This window comes from Bombus impatiens, unplaced genomic scaffold, assembly GCF_000188095.3.
Source record: "Bombus impatiens unplaced genomic scaffold, BIMP_2.2 scf_0765, whole genome shotgun sequence".
NCBI classification, from domain to species: Eukaryota; Metazoa; Arthropoda; class Insecta; order Hymenoptera; family Apidae; genus Bombus; species Bombus impatiens.
In genome coordinates, this window is record NT_177184.1 from 777840 (window position 1) to 799714 (window position 21875).

Consider the following 21875-nt stretch of genomic DNA (forward strand, 5'->3'; position numbering starts at 1 on the left):
TGTTAACTTTTGTTTATCTCTCTTCTTGAGAATAAGCTGCAGCAAAATTTACACCCCTTTCCCTCCAAAAAACCAAAAACACTACGCTTGATTGATTTTAGTTGATGCAGTTTACGCAATGGCGCATGGTGTTCATAATTTAATAAACGAGGAATGTATAAATAATGCTGGAACTAACCATTATTTGTGTGAAGATCTTCGTCCAGCCCCAGACGGTCAACAACTTCTTCAACATATTCGAAATGTTAGTTTTATCGGTAAGTATGGTCTTTATGGTCCTCCGTAGAATCTTTGATCGTAATGTTTTTCTCCAATTCTACTTACAATTTGAAATTGGATAATTTACATCTGCAGATATCTTATAAATAAATTTATTTATCATTCTTTCACCTTAATTCGTGTCACTATCAAACATTATTTTTTATGGATAGACCTGTACATACAATTAATTTACACTTTCTTTAAATAACATTCAGGTCGTCAAGGTACTGAAATTAAATTCAAATCCGATGGCGATGCGTATGGATTTTATAATATATATCAGTATCAAAGAAAAGAAGACGGGCGTTTTGATTATGTTCTTATCGGTACATGGAAAGAGGAGTAAGTAAAGCATTACAATTATAACAATTTTTTATCCGAGTTTATTAAATTAGCTATCCAGCTGCTCGTCCAAATATCTCTAATCTATCTCAAGGAAGTTTTGAAGGATATTTCATATAAATCTCGATAATAAACGCAATGAAATTTTGCAATTCTTATTCTCAGGTTGGACCTTGATATTAACATGACAAGGTGGGCAACAGGGCCCGGAGAAATGCACATCCCTCGAAGTTTATGCAGCGATAATTGCCCGCTGGGTCATGTACGCAATTTTCAGGTGAATAATACGAGTAAATAATTCGATTTAATATCCTTCTATGTGGTTTACAAAGTAACTACAGTTTAATTTTCATGTATAAAGATTATTCAACTTTGTATTCTTAGAAATAATATTTTGTAACGTAACGATATTTCCAGGAAGCCTGTTGTTGGAGTTGCGTGGCATGTCGCGAAGACGCTTACGTTTTTAATGACACTTGTCGCAGCTGTGGTCCAGGATATGCACCGGATGAAACAGTAACAAGTTGCATCAAACTAACAGCAGAAGTTATTCCATGGACTAGTCCGTGGGCATTGGTGCCATTGATATTTGCATCCATTGGCATACTTAGTACTTTGTTTACAACGATAGTTTTCATTCGGTATGTTCACAGTCTACCCTACAAGTTGTTCCAGTTTTTAACGTAAAAAATACGCGACTAATAATTTCAAGAATTTAAATGTTCTAAAATGTATTTTCCCAAAATTGTTACCTCGGAATAAGAACCTTGCTCTTATTCTATTTCATTGATACTAATTGACTAATTACATTCCAGTTTCAATCGTACTCCAGTAATTATGGCTTCTGGACGCGAGTTATGTTACGTGTTGCTAGTAGGGATTCTATCGTGTTACGGCATGAGTTTCGTGATATTAAGCAAGCCAACTACATGGAATTGCACATATCTGAGAATCGGTCTTGGCTTGTGCTTAAGCATCTGTTATAGCGCGATACTAACTAAAACAAATCGTATATCACGCATATTCAATCAAGGAACTAAGAGTATAAAGAGGCCTTCTTATACGTCTCCGAAGAGCCAAGTTGTAATCGCTATCGGTGAGTTTGTAATTTTCGAAGGATATTTTGATAAAATATCGAAATTTTACTTTTCCATCAAAATTAAAAGCTTAAAATGTAAAATTTTACAAAGTTGTTGCGATGCTTTTACCGTAGTCGGCATGATTAACTTGTTCTTCCTCTTGATATCGTATTATGTAACTCCCGTTTTTATAGGGATCACCGCAGTGCAATTAGTTGGTGTTATCGTCTGGCTAATCATTGAACCACCGGATACCACGGAAATTCATCCGTATCCATTATCAGCAGTACTCACATGCCGCGTTTCCACGTTTTCATTGATGATGTCCCTCGTCTACAATATGTTTCTAATACTCATGTGCACTTTGTACGCATTCAAAACACGTAAGATACCGGAGAATTTCAACGAAGCGAAATACATTGGTTTTACAATGTATTCAACTTGCATTGTATGGTTAGCTTTCGTACCCATCTACTTTGGCTCAAACAATGACTACAAGGTCGGTATCTAAAATCATAGGAGACACGTATTATCTTGCGATTATGCGTATCAAACTGAGAACCAATTAATGGTAATTCGATACGATTTTTTAAATTTATTGTTTCAAAACAGTTGAATGTGTAATTTATATATGTACATATATGTATATACATATAACAGTACAAATTAGAAAACCTTTTTGTAGGCATGCAGCAAGAAAATACAAAATGAATTGTATTATAAATGTATTTATATTTAGTCATCTTTCCATATATTATTAATTTCTGACATTCTTCGTAATTTTACTTCAAGAGCTTTTGCCTAAAAACTTTAAAGTAGATGAACATTTTAAATATGAAAGATCGTTATTATCTTTATTGTTATTCCGCTCTCGGTGAAATAAGAATTAAACGAACGTAAATATAAATTTACAGGTGCAAATCGCAAGCATGTGCATGTGCATCAACATCTCTGCGTCAGTAGCTCTCGGTTGTCTTTTCACTCCGAAAGTATATTTGGTACTTTTTCAACCATATAAAAATGTTCGGCCTGGACATGCTAATGTGAGTAATACAAAATTTAACAAAAAACATATCGCAGCAAAACGATTACTCTAATAGTAGGTAGCTCTTCTTATTAACGAGTGATATTAAATACAATCAATTGGAAAAAGATATGTTTTAGGAACTAGTTCACTGCACTCTACTGTTCAAAGTATTATGCGTTTTTTATTTTATTTGGATTTGACGAATTACTTTAATAAAGGAACACATAAACTGCTGGGAATTTATTAATTTATGGCGCTTCACGTTTTTATTTCCAAATAAATAAAACTGCTATCTCTGCTACCTCTCCTCACGTGATCCTTACATCAGTTTCATATTAAAAACATTGTAAGTGATAATTCTTTAACTTTCATAAGAATCTATACCTATTTCGATGAATTTACGACACGAATAGAAGTCGCAAGTTTCAGAAATATTTTATTAGCACTGTAAAAGAACCGTGAATATATTGTTACGTAAATACATTTATTTAGGATATTGTTCAAATATTTTCGATCTGCCAAATAATTTAACGTAAGAATAATTGAACGTAATTCTAATCAGAGTTATAATTTCTAAGTTAATAAGAATAATTATACTTTCGGTGTAATATTATAATATAATATTTCGGATCTTAAGTGTTTCGTTAAACTATTGTAGACGGGTGGACTTCAAAGTGGTAACCGCGCAGTATACAGCATGCGATTTTCTGGCGGTCGTAGTCAAACAATGCAGAGCATGACCTCCTGTTCTCGGAGCAGTCCACCGGCATCACGTCCAAGCCAGGACGAGGTGAAACATGCCAACGGTGAGACACAAGCACTGGCGAGCCCGTCTGTCGAGGAGACCTCGGTTAGCTAGGTCTCTCTCATACACATCCCTCCCTGTCTAGAGTGTCAGGCCAGAATTCATGAGACCACCGTGGAGATATACGACGATGACGAAGAGGACCGTAAGCTCTCTACTATCCAGGAAGTGTCAGAATCAAGAGACATTTCCAGTCCTTCGATGTTCGCGGAAAATTGCCGAAATCGAAGTCGGAAGTCGATTTCCAGCGATTCCGACCAGGTGATCGATGTTTCACTAAGTCTTACAAATCTCAATCTAATTTTCGATCAAACGTTGTTAAAAAGAAATGTAAGAGAGGACTTTCTCGATCCTTATTTCATAAAAGTTGATTTTCTTCACTTGCATATCACTCTGTTATCGAGAAATTAAATAGTTTGATCGAATAAATATCGATTAATGCTTGTACGCTAGGAGTAAACTTTTCTAATTTATATTTTTATAACTATTTTTTTGAGTCGGGCGATCCAGCACGTAAAAATCGCATGGGAACGATCAGTTGCATCTCCGACAAAGTGGAGTCTTATAAAACTGAAGCTAACATTTTCCCAAGCGAAGATCAAACTTTCCACGTCTACAGCGATTCACCGACGTTTTCCGATTTTTCATCGTAAATCACGACATGTAATGTCAAGGTAACGAAAAACTGTCATTTTTTTAACATGCGAAAAATTATTTAACGGTGCCAAGACGTCTTTTTAGCCTCGCATTTGTCCTCACAAGGGCAAATTAGATATAAAGTGCATACATATATGTAAGTGCGAAATTACTGTTCAAAACATTTAGAAAATCAAATACCTTTTATATAGCTTTTTAGCAGATTTCAATTCCAATTTCTTCTAAATTTTTATTCTAATTTATTCAACGTTCTTCCAGTTGTTCATTTTTTCCTTGGCTGTTTTGGCAGAATTTATTATTTCAAATCTTGAATTTGGAGATTCGTATCGAGATATTTTCCATCAGTGCTACAGACACGAATTAAAATGCAATTTACTTAGGTGAACTACTTAATATTACGTTGTTCGATGAACAAGGATAATAATCTCGATTCGTTAGTTCCTTATACATCTCTTAGGGATAAATATTGCAATATTTCGTACTATATATTACGACATTCAATCGAAGTTGATAACACGTGTACAAAATATTTATACTTATTTTATATGTATACAATGTTAATTTACTTTACGAGGATAAAGTCTTGATTACAATTTTGATAGAATATCAGTAGAATAGATATATTGTACACATTTATTTGCAAACTATTTTATAAAACTATCAAATATTTTATCCTCTTACGGATTGTTCCAGAAGTACGTATGCGACAAATTAACGAATCACTAACAGAAGAGGTATCGTATACGATAAAGAAAATCGCCACTGTTTTCGCATTTCTTCCTTCAAGAAAATTGAAATGTAAAGCTGAATGCTACATTGATATCATCCGAAAAGATCTAAATTTTTCATTCCTCGATTATCTCTGACAAGATACTCAAACTTTATCTATTTTTTAACATATTCGGATGTCGTGCCCACTTAACATAATAATAAAAATATGTTCTCCACAATTTCCACATATGTATGAAACTAAATCAGCCGTGAAAAGTTAATTTACTTTTCTGAAATCTGTTGCTAAGTAAAGAATATTTGGAGCACTCTCTTCGCAAAAGTCGCGAAACTATTAACACATATCCACCATTCTCTTAAGTGGCTTGCAAACGTTTGTGAACCACTTAAGCGGTTGGCGCAGACACGTGACGCGCACGAATGCTGATGCTTGCTGAAGCCAGGGTTTCAATAGCTATGCACAAACGTTCATGAGCACTTGGAGCCCTCGCTATGTAAGCAATTGTTGATCCGTGTACGAAAAACGATAGCCTCTCGTCTTCATTGAACGCGCGCAAACAACGAATTTCATTCCAAGTACCGACACTTTTTAACAACACTCGTGAACTGTGAATACGAAACGAATTGCTACGTACTTCTAGTTGATCTGTATAGAAAAATCAAAACAGGAACAATTTCTTTTCGCTTACTATATTTAATTCAATGAGCAAAAATACAAAGATTTTGTTGCTGTCATATTATTAATTGTAAATGAATCTCTTTCACTTAAACGAAAATAATTTAAAAATACAATGAATTCTTTTGGATCCGTTTGTTACGCTTTTATATCGCATAACATCTAAATGTGATAATCATAAATGAGAATATGATTTAGAAGATATTGTTAATTCTTAAAATAAATTTTATATAATTATCTATGTTATAGATATCTATAAAAATTGTCACTTTCGGATGTTCCGTTTATCATTATGTTTCACGTTGAATATTTTATTTATACAACTTTTTATGCTGTTAATGAATATTCGTTAAGTTATTAGTTCTTAATGAGACATCAACATCTGATCTTTCTGACTATGCCAAAGTTCTTAAATAAATATTACCATAGATAGTACAATAAAACTAATATTGGAAGTGAAATGTCCAATACGGTAAATAAATGTGTACTTTTACAAATATATATAACTGCCGACGATTAAAAAGTCAAATAGCTATAAAGAACAAAAATTAGACATATGTAGATCGTGTGCGTGTGTAAATGTGTACGTGAGAAATAAATGAGCGTGAATTTTTGACTAAATATGTGCCAACAACGCTGAGAAATTACGTGAACAAATAGGATATACTGTATTATAAAATGACTTTTAAACGAGAAGCGTTTTAAATAAATTAGACGCCACGTATCCTCACTTGAATATTTCTATTAAATATATATATATATATATATATTAATTGCATTGTTAGTACTAAATTACATAGATGTTTATTTATAGATATATCGTATGTTATTACATCAACGTTGTACAAAAATTAGACACGTATTTTTGTTAATTTTGCGTACTGTAAATTTTTCCAGAAAGTTATCTGAAAAAAATTAGATCACGCGTTAAAGGTTTAAAAGACATTTTAATATGATAATGCGGGCGTAATGAAATAATCTTTTACAAAATTATTAATTACTCTCGTAGTATCTTGAAGATGTCCGATTATGTGCTTATTACAAAAATATCTCCGAAAACTATGCGAGAGATGAAACGGTTAAACATCTTTGCTTGACTTAGATTACTAATTTCAATAATTATTAATGATTTGTAGAAAAATTACCAGAAAGACGAAAGCTATAAATGAGTCAAGGAAATTATATTTTATCTTGATAAAATAAATTGAATACTATTATTATAATATTAAAGAAATTTGTTAGTGGAAATCTATTTTGTATCGTTAAGTTAAATTGTTAAATAGGAAGGACTTCTTTTAATTTTTTGAATGAAATCAAACGAGATGAGAGAACAATCAACAATCAAAGATGTTTACTTCGAATTTATGTATAGCGATTAAGTGGAAAATTGATTGTCGCAGAAGCGTAGACAACGAAAAATATAGAGCCCAAAACGTTTTGTCGTAAAGGTAATATTCATAAAAGCTACAAGCAACAATTGTAAGACTTAAAAAAGTTACATAATTCTAACGGTTATGAGAATCAAATATTATTCTGAACCTTGTTCAAGGTTTATCGATAGAGAAAGAATTTATCCACTTCTCAGTGTGCTTTGGAATTTATTACAGTTGTTATAGCGATTAAAAATATACATGTATTATAATAATTAGATAACTGAAATTCGAGTACATCTGATTACTCTCTTCTAATAATGAATGCAATGGTGACCTGATAGGTAGTTACGTACAGATAACAAAGGTCAATTTATTCTTACTTTTACGTTTTAGACACTAATTAATAACCATGCGTATAATGATTCACACGCGACATGTTATGTAGTTTTTAAGAAAAAACTCTGATATCTGAATACAACTTGTTGTATGTTTGTATGTTTAGAGTGAATATATAACATATATAGTATATATGAAAGAAGAATATACAAGGAAATAATGAAATACAAATTAATAAGTGGACTAGTGAGCTATAATAAGGTTTCTCATTTTTCAAATACAATTTTATATTCTGGTGCCAACCGAGATAAATGTAATCTCAATTATACATTTGTAAAATGAAAAAAAACACTTCATAGTCAGCCAATAAATACTGAAAAAAGAAAACTATTTGATTTTTAGTTAACAATGTTTGTTTATTATTTTCTCTCCATAGCAGGAAATATGACATCAAATCGCGTAACAAGAAATATGGACTTGGATAAAGTAGCTTACATTATATATATATTCCATTTGCTGTATGGGCAAATGATAAATAACAAAACTAAAAATTATAAATTAAATTTATCAGCATTTTTTGATTGATATTCATTTTTATGATAATTTAAAATATATACAAGATGTATAAAAATAAAAAAGAACAACAGTGTACAATCGACTATCAAACACGTTCAACAGACATGTTAGTTCTACTTCTAAATCTGATTATTTCGGAGCTATAAGACCTTTCAGACAATCGAACGTATTACCATCTGGATGTACGGTAAACATCGTTCCATCTTCTCCTCGTACACGTAAATATCCGTAATCGTCTATACCTAGTATTTTAACGTTTTGTGACACCCCAGATGCTGATAATACCGTCACATTTGTGTCGCTGTTGAAACATAAAATATATTTTAATTAACAATATTTCTCAATAATGAAATTCACAGATAGTAAACGTAATTAAAAAGAATTGTAAGTAAAACTTACGTGTGCATCCAATAAGTATAATATGCATCCAGAAAATCATCTATATTACCACTTTGTACGATATTTAACCATCTTTCAATTTCATTGAATACAATAGCAAAGTATTGTTCGTATGATATCATTTCTAACTTTTTCTGATATATTTCGTTAAATGTAGTAACTATATCATTGATGCAACATGTAGGTTCTTTATTGAACAAATTTATTCCAACTCCTAATAATGATAATTATTTAAAAAAAAGAAGAAGTGATTTTATTAAATGTTAAATTATGCGTGACAATAATAATACTTACCAACATTACATATATTAAGATCCGACAAGATATGAGTTTCTACAATCAGTCCACCAATTTTAACATTATTACCAGCATAAATATCATTAGGCCATTTTAATCTTAAATCGATATCCTATAATTAAAAATTAATAATTAATTAATTATATATACATATATACATATATAATGATAAATATAAATAATGATTATTAATGATGTAGTACTTCATATCCAGATAGAGACTTAAATGCGGATATAATTGCAACAGAAACCAAATGTTGCAAAATTGAGATTCGTCTTCCAAGTATGGTATCGGTAGGCACATGAAGTTGCAACGTGAATAGTGCTGCACCTTTTGGACTGAGCCAAATATTTTTACTCCTTCCTTAAAATTCATACAAAACATATTCGTTATATGATAAAAAAAATCAATAATTGGTAATAACTAATTGATTAAAGAATGTTTTGGCTTCTCTCTTTATTCTATGATTCTAAAACTGTACGAATTTACATCCTAAGGAATTGTGGACGCTTCTCTTTACTTTTACTTTATTCTACATGCATAAAGGTTTATCAATCAATTCAATGGAACGTAAATTGTGCCTAAATTCATTGCACCATTCTTGTGTAACATTTGTTAATAATAATGATCGGTTTAAACGATTAAACAAAGAGCCAAAACTGTTAGTGAAAGTTGTTGCACATGCTTTAAACTATGTTCACGTACGATTCTATTATAGATATAAATATTAAATTAAATATTATAGCAGCTAAGTCTTCGATCTATTGAATAGAGATCCTTGTCATACCTCGACCTTGAGTTTGCTGACGGACAATAACAGCTAAACCATGTCCTAATTGATGACCATTAAATACATCCATTGATGATGTCATTATATCAACGTATATAACCAAACGCCCTAATTCCTTGGTAGATAAATTCTATAGCACGAAAAGTATGTATGATAAGTCAATAAAATAATGGATACAATTAAACTGAATAAAAAATGAAGTCAAATTTATCACAGCTGATATAATTTAAAAGAAAAATTACCTCAAAATATTCTACGGTTGAGAAATTGTCAGGACACTGATGAATCATAATTGGTAGGAACAAAGCTGAAGCAGGTCGTGGAACTGTGCTGCTTCTACAAAACTGAATTTCCAGCTTTGGCATTTTTAAACTATCGTTTGCTGTCATTACATCCTTCAATCTTTCTAGCATTTCTAGTTTCAACTATCAACATGAAAGAAAGTAAACGTAAATACTAGTCTCTTTGTTTTTAGTTACGAATCTTCTAAATATACGAATTACACAAAAATATTCGCAAAAAATTAGTAATTTTAACATGACAGAAGCATAATTAATTCAAAAGCAAGAAGTATAGCATGAATCGACAGAAATCGCTAGCTTTAGTGTTTTTGAAGTGATAGTAGTTATAGAACAATTTATTGAAGAATGTTTCATAGTATAAAGGGAGCCATCAGAGATGGAATCAAATATAATGCAAATAAAATTGGACAGTTTTATGAGTTCTCGCAAGAAAAGGAAAACACAGATTATTGACCATGCAAATTCGAATCTAGACAAGATAGGTTTCTATCTTTTATAAGTAGTACGTACTTTCATGAGTAATAATTTGATTTGACTATATTGGAATTGATTTAAACTTGTAAACATATCGAAATTGATTCCACCCCTAGTTATTATATAGCATTACTTGTTTTTACAAGCGCTTTTAGTAAGTAGTATTATATTTACAAGAATGTACTATATTTGCAGAATTATCTTTGTTAGTGGTTATCAGAAAGAGAAAAATTACTTATTACACACTGTCATTGAAGTCAGTTGTCAGTCTGCAAATTATTCACAGAACATATCAATTTTCTATTTCTTTCAACAAAGTTGAAAGACGTTGTATACAAAATGACAGTAACAGCATCTAACAACATTATGTAGTAATGTTGACAGGCCCCCTTCTACCATGCTTTATTCAATAAATTTTTTCCTAATTTTGGTAATGTCAAAGATATTGAGAATAATAATCCTTATTGCTTCGTTATGTGCAAACGTAGTTTATATAGAACAAAAATCACCTAAATAAAGGATGTCATAATTATAATTGTTAATAGTTTACCTAATATATATAAATATTTTCTTTCGAAATAACAATTATTTTTCATACCTCATGTCGTCCCAAAAAGAAAGCAGACGTATAAGTTATATGTGCAGTTAGTTTTGCAGTACTACGAACTTCTATTTCAAGATGCGTTTTTAATAAATCATTGAATATTTCCAGTCTAGTTGCGTTACTTTCTTTCAAAGCATTAAATTTACTTTCCTCGAGTTCATATTGCATTGGATCCACTTCTAGATGTATTTGAGAAAAAACAAGCTTTCCGCCACTTCCTAGTAGGGTGGCAAGTAGAATACTTGGTGTGTGCCAAGTTTCTTCCGTTCCAAGTACCTTTAGATCAAACGAATGAGAGTTTCCCTTTTTATCTTTCACGCTCACTGTCGCTGGCGGAGACACACTAGATACTCTGTAAAAAATACTGAAATGTCTTGAACTGAATTTGGAAATAATTAATCAGGAGGATTATTTTTCATTAGAAACAAAAAATATAATTATAATCATATAAGAATAATGTTTTCAGATGAAACATAAATATCAATGTTAAAGATAAACTGTAGTATCTTTTTTTCATTTACATTTTAACTTTATACCTTAACTTGTAAGTGCGAAAAACAGTTATAGCTAAAAATCTTACTTTACGTCTTCATGATCCTGTGAAAATCTCGTTCTTACAGGGGATGCTTGATAACAGAAGATATGATGCATCATGCGTACATGCTTCCATTTCCCATAAGAAAAATGAACCAGTTCGTTTTCTCGTACTTCTGCCGTTTTAAACGATGGAAGTAAAATATGAATTACGTCGGAGCACAAAGCGAGCAACTTGCCACCGTGAAGAATATACTCCACGATTCGGTTTCCAATCTCATTGCCAACATTTCCACAAACGACGACTAAAGCTGCATTTTCTACCCAAGCGTCATTACGTGCTTCTTCTGGAGATAATGCGTAAATGGTGTATCTAATATTAAAAGAAAATTTCTTTTAATATCAAATGTAAGAAATTTTGTAAAATATCGAAGATCTTGAGAAATTTTATATTTTTGACGTGTTTTTAATGTCTTAAAAAGTTTAATGCCATTCTAAATGACTAAAATAAAGATGATTTTGTACATTTTTCCATAAAGATAATAAAACAAACAATCATACTTATTTGTGTCAAGAGATTCTTCCAAAACACCTTTTACATTGTTACGTGCAATAAAACTATCAGCATATATTAGGACATTTGGTGGTCTTACATTATTTTTTGATAACTTTCTTGTTATCTCCGCTATGGAATTCCTATAACATGGAAATTTCAATGAATTTATCAAATATTTCTGAATCTTTCCTTTTTTACTCAGGAAAGATTAAATCTTTTAAATAATTATTTTTTAATATAGAATACTTACTTAAAAGGGCTTGTAGATGCTATGGATTTACTATACTTAGCATCATAAAAAGACTTTGGTTCAAAAGATTTACTTGTACTTTTTATATCACTGCAAGATACTTGTCTGGTGTTTATAGTACTGGATACATCCAAATTGTCAAGCATATCAAGTGATTTACTAGTAGAATGTGGAACACCTTGAAATTCAGCGGTATCTTTTGTGATCTTTTGTATTTCATCTTGTGATAATTGATTCTCATGTTGAGGAATGTTTACTGAAACTGGTGTAGAAACTTGACTTCTAGTTTCACTCTCTATAACACACAAATTCATTTAACTTATATACATGAGAATTATATTAGAAAAATACTTGTACAATTTGTGTTCATGTGTTTAATAACTTTTTTATTATACCTAACGTTTCATTGGACTCCACACGCTTCATCAGTTCAAGTTCTGCGTCTGTTACAGCATTTTCTGGATATACTATTAAACCTGGAAGATCCTTTACTTCAAATGGTTTGCATTTCTCGGATACGAGTTTGGCAGTGTCGCTTAATGATTTTAATTTTTCTGCATGCGTTGTCCATTCCTCTTTGTCTATAAATTCTTACAAAAACATATACGAAACTTATTTTATGCTTTCTCATTTATAGGTATATTTTCTTATTATAAGGTACAATTTCTTTTTGTAACGATCAGAACGAGTTCATCATTCATTCGCAACGTATGAACAAAAATCCGAACAATCGGCAATATAGATTTTTGTGGAATTAGCAATAACGTGAAAAACCGACAATTTTTTGGCATTATTCAGTTCTTTCGTTAACTTAGCGAACTTCACGTTTAAAATAATTAAACACAATGAGTGAATCATTTCATATTCGTGGATAAGAGATCGCGCATTTGTTTCTCAATATTTACAACTGAATGTAAGTGTTAATTCAAGTATGGGCAAAATAGAGAATTGATTGTAAAGATATGTCATATGAGTATTATGAAATATTCCATCCCTAAATAAAAAAGTACATCTTATCTATTGAAAAACTTCTTCAATCTTGGTTTGTTTCATCTGATTCGTGATATATAGAAATTCATAGCCTATTGGATAATCATTGCCATTTTTCAATTAAGAGCAAGTTGTTTCCTATTTTTGAAAACCTATTACATAATTAAGAATTGTTGTATAAGATTGCAAAAGTCGTCAGGTATATTAAAATAATGAGAATATATTTCTTCACAGTTAAGAAAAGAAGATAAAAGACTTTGAAGCAGCATTAGTAAAGATTACATATTCCTTAAATTATGAACTTGAATGCAGTAAGCTGTTCTCAGTTTTACTACAAGCAGAAAACAGTATGCCAGAAATCCTACTGGCAGACTCGATGATCATGAATTCTATCCTCCACTTATACATTTACATGTATATATATTATTTTAGATAAATTAAGATCACATTGCTTGATTGTGACTTATTATCCACAATGATACATTAACTAAGTACATACAATAACTACATGTAGTAATCCCTGATAAATGCTTTATGCTTTCAACTGAAAATAGATTAAAGTAACAATATCAAATGCCTGATAATTCATCCACCAAAAAATTTCGATTTTTATATTTTAAATTTCTTACATTTCGTAAAACTTCTATTAATAGTATTAATTACATAAAATTCTTACTTTTAGTTGGTGGTGAATTCAACACATCACTATTGTAAAGACAAGGCTTTCCTGATATCAGGACAGCTGGAAAAATATAAAGCTATTATAATCCGGATATTTTAGTAAACAGGGTTGAAATCTATACATACTTTCTATTCGTTTCAATAACAAGCCATTATTAATGTAACATTGACCTTCCATTGCTGCAATAAGAAATTTTGCAACCATATCTAAATCGGACTCTATAATTAAATCAATATTTTTATTTGCCGTCCACGTAATAATTAAACCGTAATCCTCGACCTAAAAGACACAACATATTTAAACGCAGTGCTAGCTTCTTAAATAAACATTTTTATACGTATATAGTGTGGGAATGTTTTTACGTGTAAAAAATTTACATAAGCTTTGTTAGATAGTCAGATCATAAAATATCATGTCTATTTATATTCATTTCAATAGACACAAACTTTCAAATAATATGTTTATTCTCTTTATTTTTTAAACAATAAACTACTAATATCATATTCCCTTCATACAAAATAATCACATTCAAAATGGAAAAAATGAGGAGAATAAATAGATATAGTACCTTAGTAGCATGTGTTGCAGCAATAGGATTATAACTTTTAAGATCAGCTTCAACAAGAATATAAAGTTTGTACTCTGATTGTAACAAAGTTCCATTGCGATTATTTGTATGCAAAGGAAAAAATGTTTTTCCATACTGATACGTTAACCAACTTGAGATGTCAACTTTTTGCTGGTGAAAGTAGTAATTAACCCAATGATTAATTATATTTAACCAACTACAATAAAGTCTATTTATGGTATTATTGCTTGATGCATACTTGTGGAAATATAGTGCACAATCTCATATCATCATAGTACCATAGTAATTCTTCTAGTCTAGCATCACGTTTATTCACACATAGACAAGAAGTCATAAATTCATCATTTTCACAATCATTCATAGGAGAATTTGATTCTTAAAATAATAAAAAATATTTCATTATCCATTATACTGAAAAATCTTTTAGTAGGTTTTCAAATTATATATGCATGTACATGTAGCATATATATAAATGTATTAAGGGTCTGGATCAAAATGAAATATGTATTATAATAAAAATAAAATGTAACATAAAATGAATCACTAATTGTGTCGCAACATAAATTTGCTATATAATGTGGTATACATAACAATTCACATCTGAATGCAAATAAAACACAAAAAGGAAATGCAAGTACTAGCAGGATTTTATTAGTTTTAAACACTGTTATATATTAGTGATTATTATAATAATAACATAATATGTGTGTAATGTTAAATAGATAATAAACTTACAAAATCAATCGAAAGGCAAATGATATTTGTACATAAGTTTTGTTTTGTGCAACAATATAAATTTACATACATATATAAATACAATATTCAATTAACACCTAGGTCTGAAAAAATGAAAGCAAGAAATAATTATTATCATCTACAAAATATAATGGACGATGTGTATGTATAAAACTTTCTGATTTATTTATAAACTATATTCCACAAAATTATGCAACAAAAATAAATAATATCTCTTATTTAATACAACTAAAACATTTTTAAAACGCTACAAATCATATTAATATAATAACAATACATTATTTATATGCATATACATAAAACTTATATAGAAGATATAATATAAAGCTCAATGGTTTAATATAAAAACTTTATTACTTACTAATTTCCTAGTTATTCTTTTTATTGTATAATGACTACAGATTAATTAACAAATCTCAATACCGTATGCTTATAAAACATAGATGAAATGATATAATAGTACTTGATAGCTATATTTATATAATTTAAAGTTATACAATTTATATCACATTTGCAAAGTATTGCTTTTAAGAATTTTATTTTGAATCAAAATAAAAAGCACGAAATAAGTACAAATCAGATACTATAACATTGTAAATATTTTCTGCACTATACATATACATTTTTGGTTTTCCTACATTTATTACAGCTTTTTCATATAATGATTTAAAGTCATTGTGTAATTATTTTTCAAAGTATTGTAATATTTTTATAACATAAGTTAATATAAGGAAATATTAAACTAATAAAAATAATAGATAATATAAGGTGCATGTCTAGTTAATGCAAATACATCAGGAATGTATATATATGAGTCAATATATTTTTATTTTATACCGGTCTTTGAAAAAGTTCTAAAAAAGTAATTGTAATACGATTTACATGAACAATATCAGTATTATTTAATAAGATATCTTCATTTACATCTATGCAAGATATATGTGTAACATCAAGATATATAATAAAAATAAATGGTAAACAATTGGATAACTATTATGAATAACCAGTGATATACTAAAAATTTATATACCAAAAATTTAATAATTTATATAATCTTATTTTATAGTTTAGAAATGTAGGTAATCTTTAAACTATATTAAAACTGCATAATTTATTAACAATTTGTAATGTTACCAAATGTAAATATTAATATATTACCTTTATTTGAACTTTGTTTTTTATTATAAAACATTATTGATGGGCAAGTGGTTGTATCTCCTTGAAATAAATTACGTAAATGATTTTTTAAAAATACAATCCTCCTTGACTGGATTGATGTTGCTATCATATAAAGAAATGTCAAGATCATGTTGATAAAATTATTTTTAAAATTTTAATATATATATATATAATTCCTGAAACAATTATTTATATTATATATTTTTCGTATTAACAGTTATTTTTTATTAAATAAATAGTGTTATAACTAGATAATGTATGATATAATAATAAAATTCATTTATTTATGTGAATTTATTAGGGTTTATTTGTTTATATATTTCGTAAATAAAGTAAGTGCGTTAGAAAGTCATTTAAATCGAACATAAAAATATCAACAACTATAACCTAGAAAGCTATGAATGGAGAAGTTAAATAGCTCTCTAAACCAATTAATATGTTATAATAAACAATGATTATATTGCATGAATCGTCATAAACAGAGTTCTGCAACTGCAATTGTCACTACGGTTCAATGACTAAAATAACTATCGAAATCCTACCTGTGCTTCCTTATTAAAAGTATTTATAAATTACATACCTATTTTTTAATGTTACTACTTGTCTATGAAGTGATTAACAAAAACATGAGCAAATAAACTTTGAATGTCGTTTCAAATCCATAAATTACTATTGTAAGAACATTATGCAAGATACTTTAATTTATTGACGTTTATGTAGAATCAGAGGTGAGTAAGGAAGGACGCCGATGTGAATGAGAAAAGTTCAGCCAAAAGGTACGCTCCACGAATTACCGCCTCTAGCGGTCAAACGACCGAACTATATGCACATTTCTTCCTGTGTTTTGAAACTGCTAGAAAAATAGTAAGCATCAAGACAATATAATAGCATTAGAGATATTTGAAACTTTCTGAAATTCCTGGAAACGATGACATTTTCTGAGAAAATCCGAGAGCAAAAAATGTATCCTCTAAAATAACGATTTTGTATCAATCAGGTGGCACGATTTCGGCGTTTCTTGGAAATGACGTTGTGCCTCGGAATTTTCGAAAGCTATTTTGCGATCTTTGTTTTTTATATCACTATTTTTTAAATCTCACGTACTCTTATCTATTTTCTGATTTCAGTTTTATCCCCCATATTGGGGGATTTCAGATCCCCCATTCTCAGCACGCATTTTTTGGCTGACTTTTTTAACATTGCATCGGCGATCTCCCAACTCATTTCTGGTAAAATGTAGTTCAACCTCGATTATCATCACAGAGGGCGCGAAAAAAGGTTAAATTGATGCAATACTTTTTATCTAAATTATAATACTTCATAGCCACCATATCTGATTATTTTGACAAATACAGTACACTATAACTATACCACTTCTTGTGTAACTTTTAAAATTACAAAATGAATTAATACATAAGATTATATGTAACATTTAATTTAATTAATTTAACATATAATTTGTTCTAACATCAACTTTCAAATTACGTGTAAATGCTTTATAAGTCGCATAATAAATTTTAAATATTCTTGCGAATTTTTAAAAAAATTTTGTTTAAAAAATTTCAAAGTAAAAATTTATTTGTGTGGATAACGTTCGCGATACCCACCATCAGTCACAGTAATCGCGATTTCGTTCTCAAAGTTCTTATGAAAAGGTTTTTTCTTTTTTTGTATCTTTTGTTAATAAAAATTTCAGTATAATGCTCAAAACTTTTCTAATTAAGATGAGTTCACACATAATATTATTATAACATTTTATTACACTAATTTGGCTCCTTTTCTTGCTATCCTTTCTTTTGTCCACCATTATATTTTAATAAGCTGAGAGGATTTGGAAGACAAGGAGAAGTAAAAACGCACGAACTAATTAAATAAGATATCTGCATTTTACAAAGCAATAAGTTACATATGAATCCTTATATAAGAAACCAAAAAACTGAGTCGCGGCGCGCAGCTCGCGTTTTATAATACAAACTGTGTAGCCAACGTTATCGGCTAGGTATAGCGAAGTGTTAAAAAAGCGTAAAATGCTTTCTGAAGAAGTAAGGCTTTGATATTTCGTTTTCCATGATACGTTGCACGTTTGAACTTTGGGCCGTTGGAAAGGCATTGATAATTGTGCACATGGACGTGTTTTTACATCTCGACATCACTGCATCGAGAAGCTCGATTTTTCCCCTTGGAAGACTGGAACAACAATGTACTCCGTCGACAAAATCTACTGTCGGATAATATAGCACCAAAGACACGTAGTAAGAAGCAGAATACAAATAGCCACGACATCAACACGTTTTTTGGGATTTGAAATTAGCACCACCTACGAGCTTGTCATTTTTTTCGATTATGTTGAGAAAAGAGTCACGAGTGAAATTATGCTAACTGTAATCGTACAAATCGATGGATTTCACTCGTTACTCTTCAGTTTTTGTTTAAAAATTTTACTCTAGCGTGAGATAAGGTCCTTATATATATAATTAGTGATTTGATTGATATCCTTCAATTTTGATTCGCTGTCGCTAATGTTGAATGTGACCGACAGTGGTGACGACGTTAATAGTAAGAAACTAAGTCTAGCGATTTTGAACTGTTTGTATGTTTTCATTTTTCTTTTGTTATCATTTTTGTTGATTTTCTGTCTTTGTTGTTCTCCTTTCAGCCTTGTGAATTAACAATTATCCATCGATGACTCAACAAGCGGCGATTCGTCAGTAATTCTTTCAGCTATACGTTGATCAGTAGGTTCCTTATCTTTGCTTCCGTCGGATTCGAGATCCGACAACTGTTCGCATCAATCACTAGAAGAGAAAATTGTTTATAAATACGAAATATGATTTTTATATATTTTTATACATATATTGTATAAATGTAGCATTTATACATAAGTATTTACAATTCACTAATCATGTATTACAGTAAAATACTACATGACTTAATTACTAATTATAAGTTAAACAATTAATAAATACCTATCGCTGTTTTCGGTTGTCCCTTCCTCGCTGCAATCTAAATCAAGTTCACCCTGTATGGCGCTCTGTAGATCATCAATTCGTTGAAGCGCCAACCTGAGATCGTCTCTAGCGACTTTGGTCTCCGCTTCAGCAGCCTCAAGAGATTTTTCCAATTCGCGACGAGCACGCGTGGACTCTTGTTCACGCGCTAGTGCCGAACTGGCTTCTTCTCTTGTTTCGCGTAACGACCTTTGCAATCTTCTCGAGGCATCTTGGGCACTCTGTTCCTTTGTTCGAAGTAACGCAGTCTCAGTTTGTAGTTTCTCTACGTTTTCTTTCAATCTAGCTATTTGAGTCTATAACGAAATACAATTCAGAATGTCATGAATAATTCTTAAAACATCAAAATGTCAAACCCTTGATTTAAACAAATGGGAAGTAACTTACTTCCAAGCGCGCTCTTGTCGTTTGCTCCAATTCGAGCTTACTTTCGAGTTCCTTAGCACGAAACTCGAGTCGTCGAGTAGCGAGACTGTTCGCAGTGGGATCGCCAAGCTGCTCAACGGATTCAAGCCGTTGCGTCAGCTCTGAAAGTTGATCCTTCAACGCAGATTTCTCTGCCTCCAGAGCAGCAATCTGCACTTGCGCTTCCTGCAATTGGCCCTGCTCCGCGGACACTTGCTGCACAGCCGCCCGATACTTCTTCAAAACCTTTGGAATTAATTGTTAATTGTTAATTATTTATTACATATCGCTATAGATAATATTTGTAAATTAAATACGAAACACACTTCTGCCAACTCTTCTTCATTTTCTTCCAATTGCGACAGTAGCTCAGTTCGTTCGCGACTAGCTACATTAGCACGATCTTCTGCTTCGGAACGTTGCCGCAGTGCTTCCTCCAACGAAGCCTGCGTCTCATTCAGTTCTTGCTCCAGTGCCTGTTTCGCTTTAACTGCAACTGCTCTAGCGCATTCTGCATCTTCTAACTGGTTCTTCAGCTGTCGTAAAGCTGCTTTACCCGTCGAGTCACCTTTCGATCTCTCCAGCATCGTTTGAGCGTCTCTTAGCAATGCTTTGGTTCTCTTCAAATCTCTTTTTAGCCTATAAAATATATAATATAAAGTATAAAATATAAAATTAAAGAGTTCACGAATTGACATGTCAAATATTCTTCGAAGAATCTACTGTCTTCCCATATACGACTATAAAATCAAGCATTACGCATAACGCATTTAACGCATAATATACCTATGCATGGTATCAGCTTCTGCCGCACGTTCAGCACGATCCTGTTCTTCGATAGCTACCAAACGACGTTCCAATTCATGCTTCTCTCGAAGCAATATCGTCCTCTCTTCGTGCTCGTTCTCCAACTGCGACTCTAGAGCTTTCACCTTTTTCAGAGCGTTACCACGTACGTCTTCTAACTCCTCGTCCCTCTGCTGCATCTCTTTGCGTATTTCCTTGCGTTGTTGCTCGATGCTCATCTCGAGCCTTAACTTCGCCTGCTCGAGCAACTGCACCTGGCCAGCTAAGTCGTCCAACTCTTCTTCCTGATCCTTTACTCTCTTCTCCAGCTCATGCTTCGCTTTCTTCAGCTGTGCTACTTCCTCCTCCGTTTTGCCACCAAATGTTAATTCCTCAAGCTCTTGGCCCAATGTCCGCAATCTTTCTTCCTTCAATTCGATTTCCAATCTTGCGTCCTACGTTGAAAAGTAAGCCACGAGAATATAGTTACGAATAAGAAACAAAGAGTGGAATTAAAAAAGCATTAAATTCGATAAATAGAAATATTTTAGATTAATATACTTACACTAAGGTTCTGTTCTATGGTAAACTTCTCCGCGATCGCGATTTCTTTTTCTCTAGCTAATCTTTCACGTTGCGCTTTCTCTTGCCGTAGATCGTTCATTAAATTCTGAGTTTCTGAATCGAATCTAAAGAATTAAAAAAAAAATATTTATAGAATATATCGTCGGAATTTTTATAGAAGAACGAGGGTACAAAGGTATTGAATATTGAAAAAAAGACCAAGAAAATTGGAGGGGGAAAGATGCAATTTAAATTTTAATGTACATATAGTATTGTAACAATTGATTCATGAAACATGACTGAATGGCACATCTCTTTTCCATAGTAGCGACAAAATTCTAGTTTCCGGGCGATCACAAGACCTATATTTGGAGCAGTCAATCACGGTTTATGCACCCAACGAACCTCCAACCAGTGGCTGATGTTGGCCGCGCAAAATTACCGAGCTGGACAATTGCCAGAAACACTTGTTGCCGCGAACGAAATCAGAATAGAGCATCCCTCGATAGCGTAGAAATTCGACAAATTTAACGTGTAACCGAGAATTGTGCCGCCAGTAAAAACTTTTTCTTGTGAATGAATATACCGATCGTTCTTTCAAGAATTTTCAGCCAAAATTGTAGAAGCGAACAATCTATGTTACCGTATTTTATCAGTACAATCAAGGCGATGATTTCTTGAAGTATGAAAGATACTATTTATTTTATTTCATTCTATTCGTGTTTTCCAAAGGAAATTGCGTAAAATGTGCTATTATGAATTCAAGTGTCTTTTATATCAAATTACAAACCGTAACGATTTGAACTATTTTGATGAAACTTTAATGGATATAAGATACACTGATTTGT

General features: G+C 31.2%; 3 protein-coding genes across 19 annotated transcripts in view; 1 reads left to right on the top strand and 2 right to left on the bottom strand.

Annotated features, from left to right (window-relative positions):
- LOC100741155 (metabotropic glutamate receptor 7-like) overlaps positions 1-6167 on the top strand; it is a 42061-nt gene extending 35894 nt beyond the window's left edge. For 3 of the 8 annotated variants that reach the window (XM_033323042.1, XM_003492590.4, XM_033323043.1), the window contains 10 exons: positions 102-257; positions 477-603; positions 769-880; positions 1021-1244; positions 1419-1699; positions 1877-2181; positions 2597-2725; positions 3368-3515; positions 3600-3775; positions 4012-4167. In XM_033323042.1, coding sequence (XP_033178933.1) covers positions 102-257; positions 477-603; positions 769-880; positions 1021-1244; positions 1419-1699; positions 1877-2181; positions 2597-2725; positions 3368-3515; positions 3600-3775; positions 4012-4167 — 1814 coding nt within the window. Of the gene's footprint in view, positions 1-101; positions 258-476; positions 604-768; positions 881-1020; positions 1245-1418; positions 1700-1876; positions 2182-2596; positions 2726-2835; positions 2943-3367; positions 3516-3599; positions 3776-4011 lie in introns of those variants that run through there. The other 5 variants (XM_033323044.1, XM_033323046.1, XM_024370449.2 and 2 more) reach the window with 4 other exon arrangements.
- A 1508-nt stretch (positions 6168-7675) lies between these two features.
- LOC100741269 (biotin--protein ligase) lies at positions 7676-17033 on the bottom strand. 4 transcript variants are annotated; one of them, XM_003492591.3, is made up of 17 exons: positions 16845-17033; positions 16244-16440; positions 14568-14704; positions 14309-14479; positions 13866-14019; positions 13735-13800; positions 12464-12658; positions 12069-12363; positions 11824-11958; positions 11309-11635; positions 10723-11080; positions 9591-9773; positions 9346-9478; positions 8761-8921; positions 8555-8669; positions 8261-8474; positions 7991-8162 (listed from the first exon to the last, which is right to left on the bottom strand). In XM_003492591.3, exons 2-17 carry the CDS (start codon positions 16392-16394, stop codon positions 7991-7993), a joined length of 2967 nt encoding a protein of 988 aa, XP_003492639.1. In that variant the 5' UTR covers positions 16395-16440; positions 16845-17033. The 4 variants fall into 4 exon arrangements, with proteins under 4 accessions (XP_012245805.1, XP_003492639.1, XP_012245806.1 ...); XM_012390383.3 differs by lacking the exon at positions 16845-17033 and adding an exon at positions 15065-15168 and having other exon boundaries at positions 16244-16379; XM_012390382.3 differs by lacking the exon at positions 16845-17033 and having other exon boundaries at positions 7676-8162; positions 16244-16394.
- A 1095-nt stretch (positions 17034-18128) lies between these two features.
- LOC100748020 (unconventional myosin-XVIIIa) overlaps positions 18129-21875 on the bottom strand; it is a 66258-nt gene continuing 62511 nt past the window's right edge. For all 7 annotated transcript variants that reach the window (XM_024370401.2, XM_033323053.1, XM_012390301.3 and 4 more), the window contains 6 exons: positions 21029-21152; positions 20464-20918; positions 20004-20316; positions 19660-19923; positions 19231-19568; positions 18129-19059 (listed from right to left, as the gene is read on the bottom strand). In XM_024370401.2, coding sequence (XP_024226169.1) covers positions 19053-19059; positions 19231-19568; positions 19660-19923; positions 20004-20316; positions 20464-20918; positions 21029-21152 — 1501 coding nt within the window. In that variant the 3' untranslated portion in view covers positions 18129-19052. The remainder of the gene's footprint in view (positions 19060-19230; positions 19569-19659; positions 19924-20003; positions 20317-20463; positions 20919-21028; positions 21153-21875) is intronic.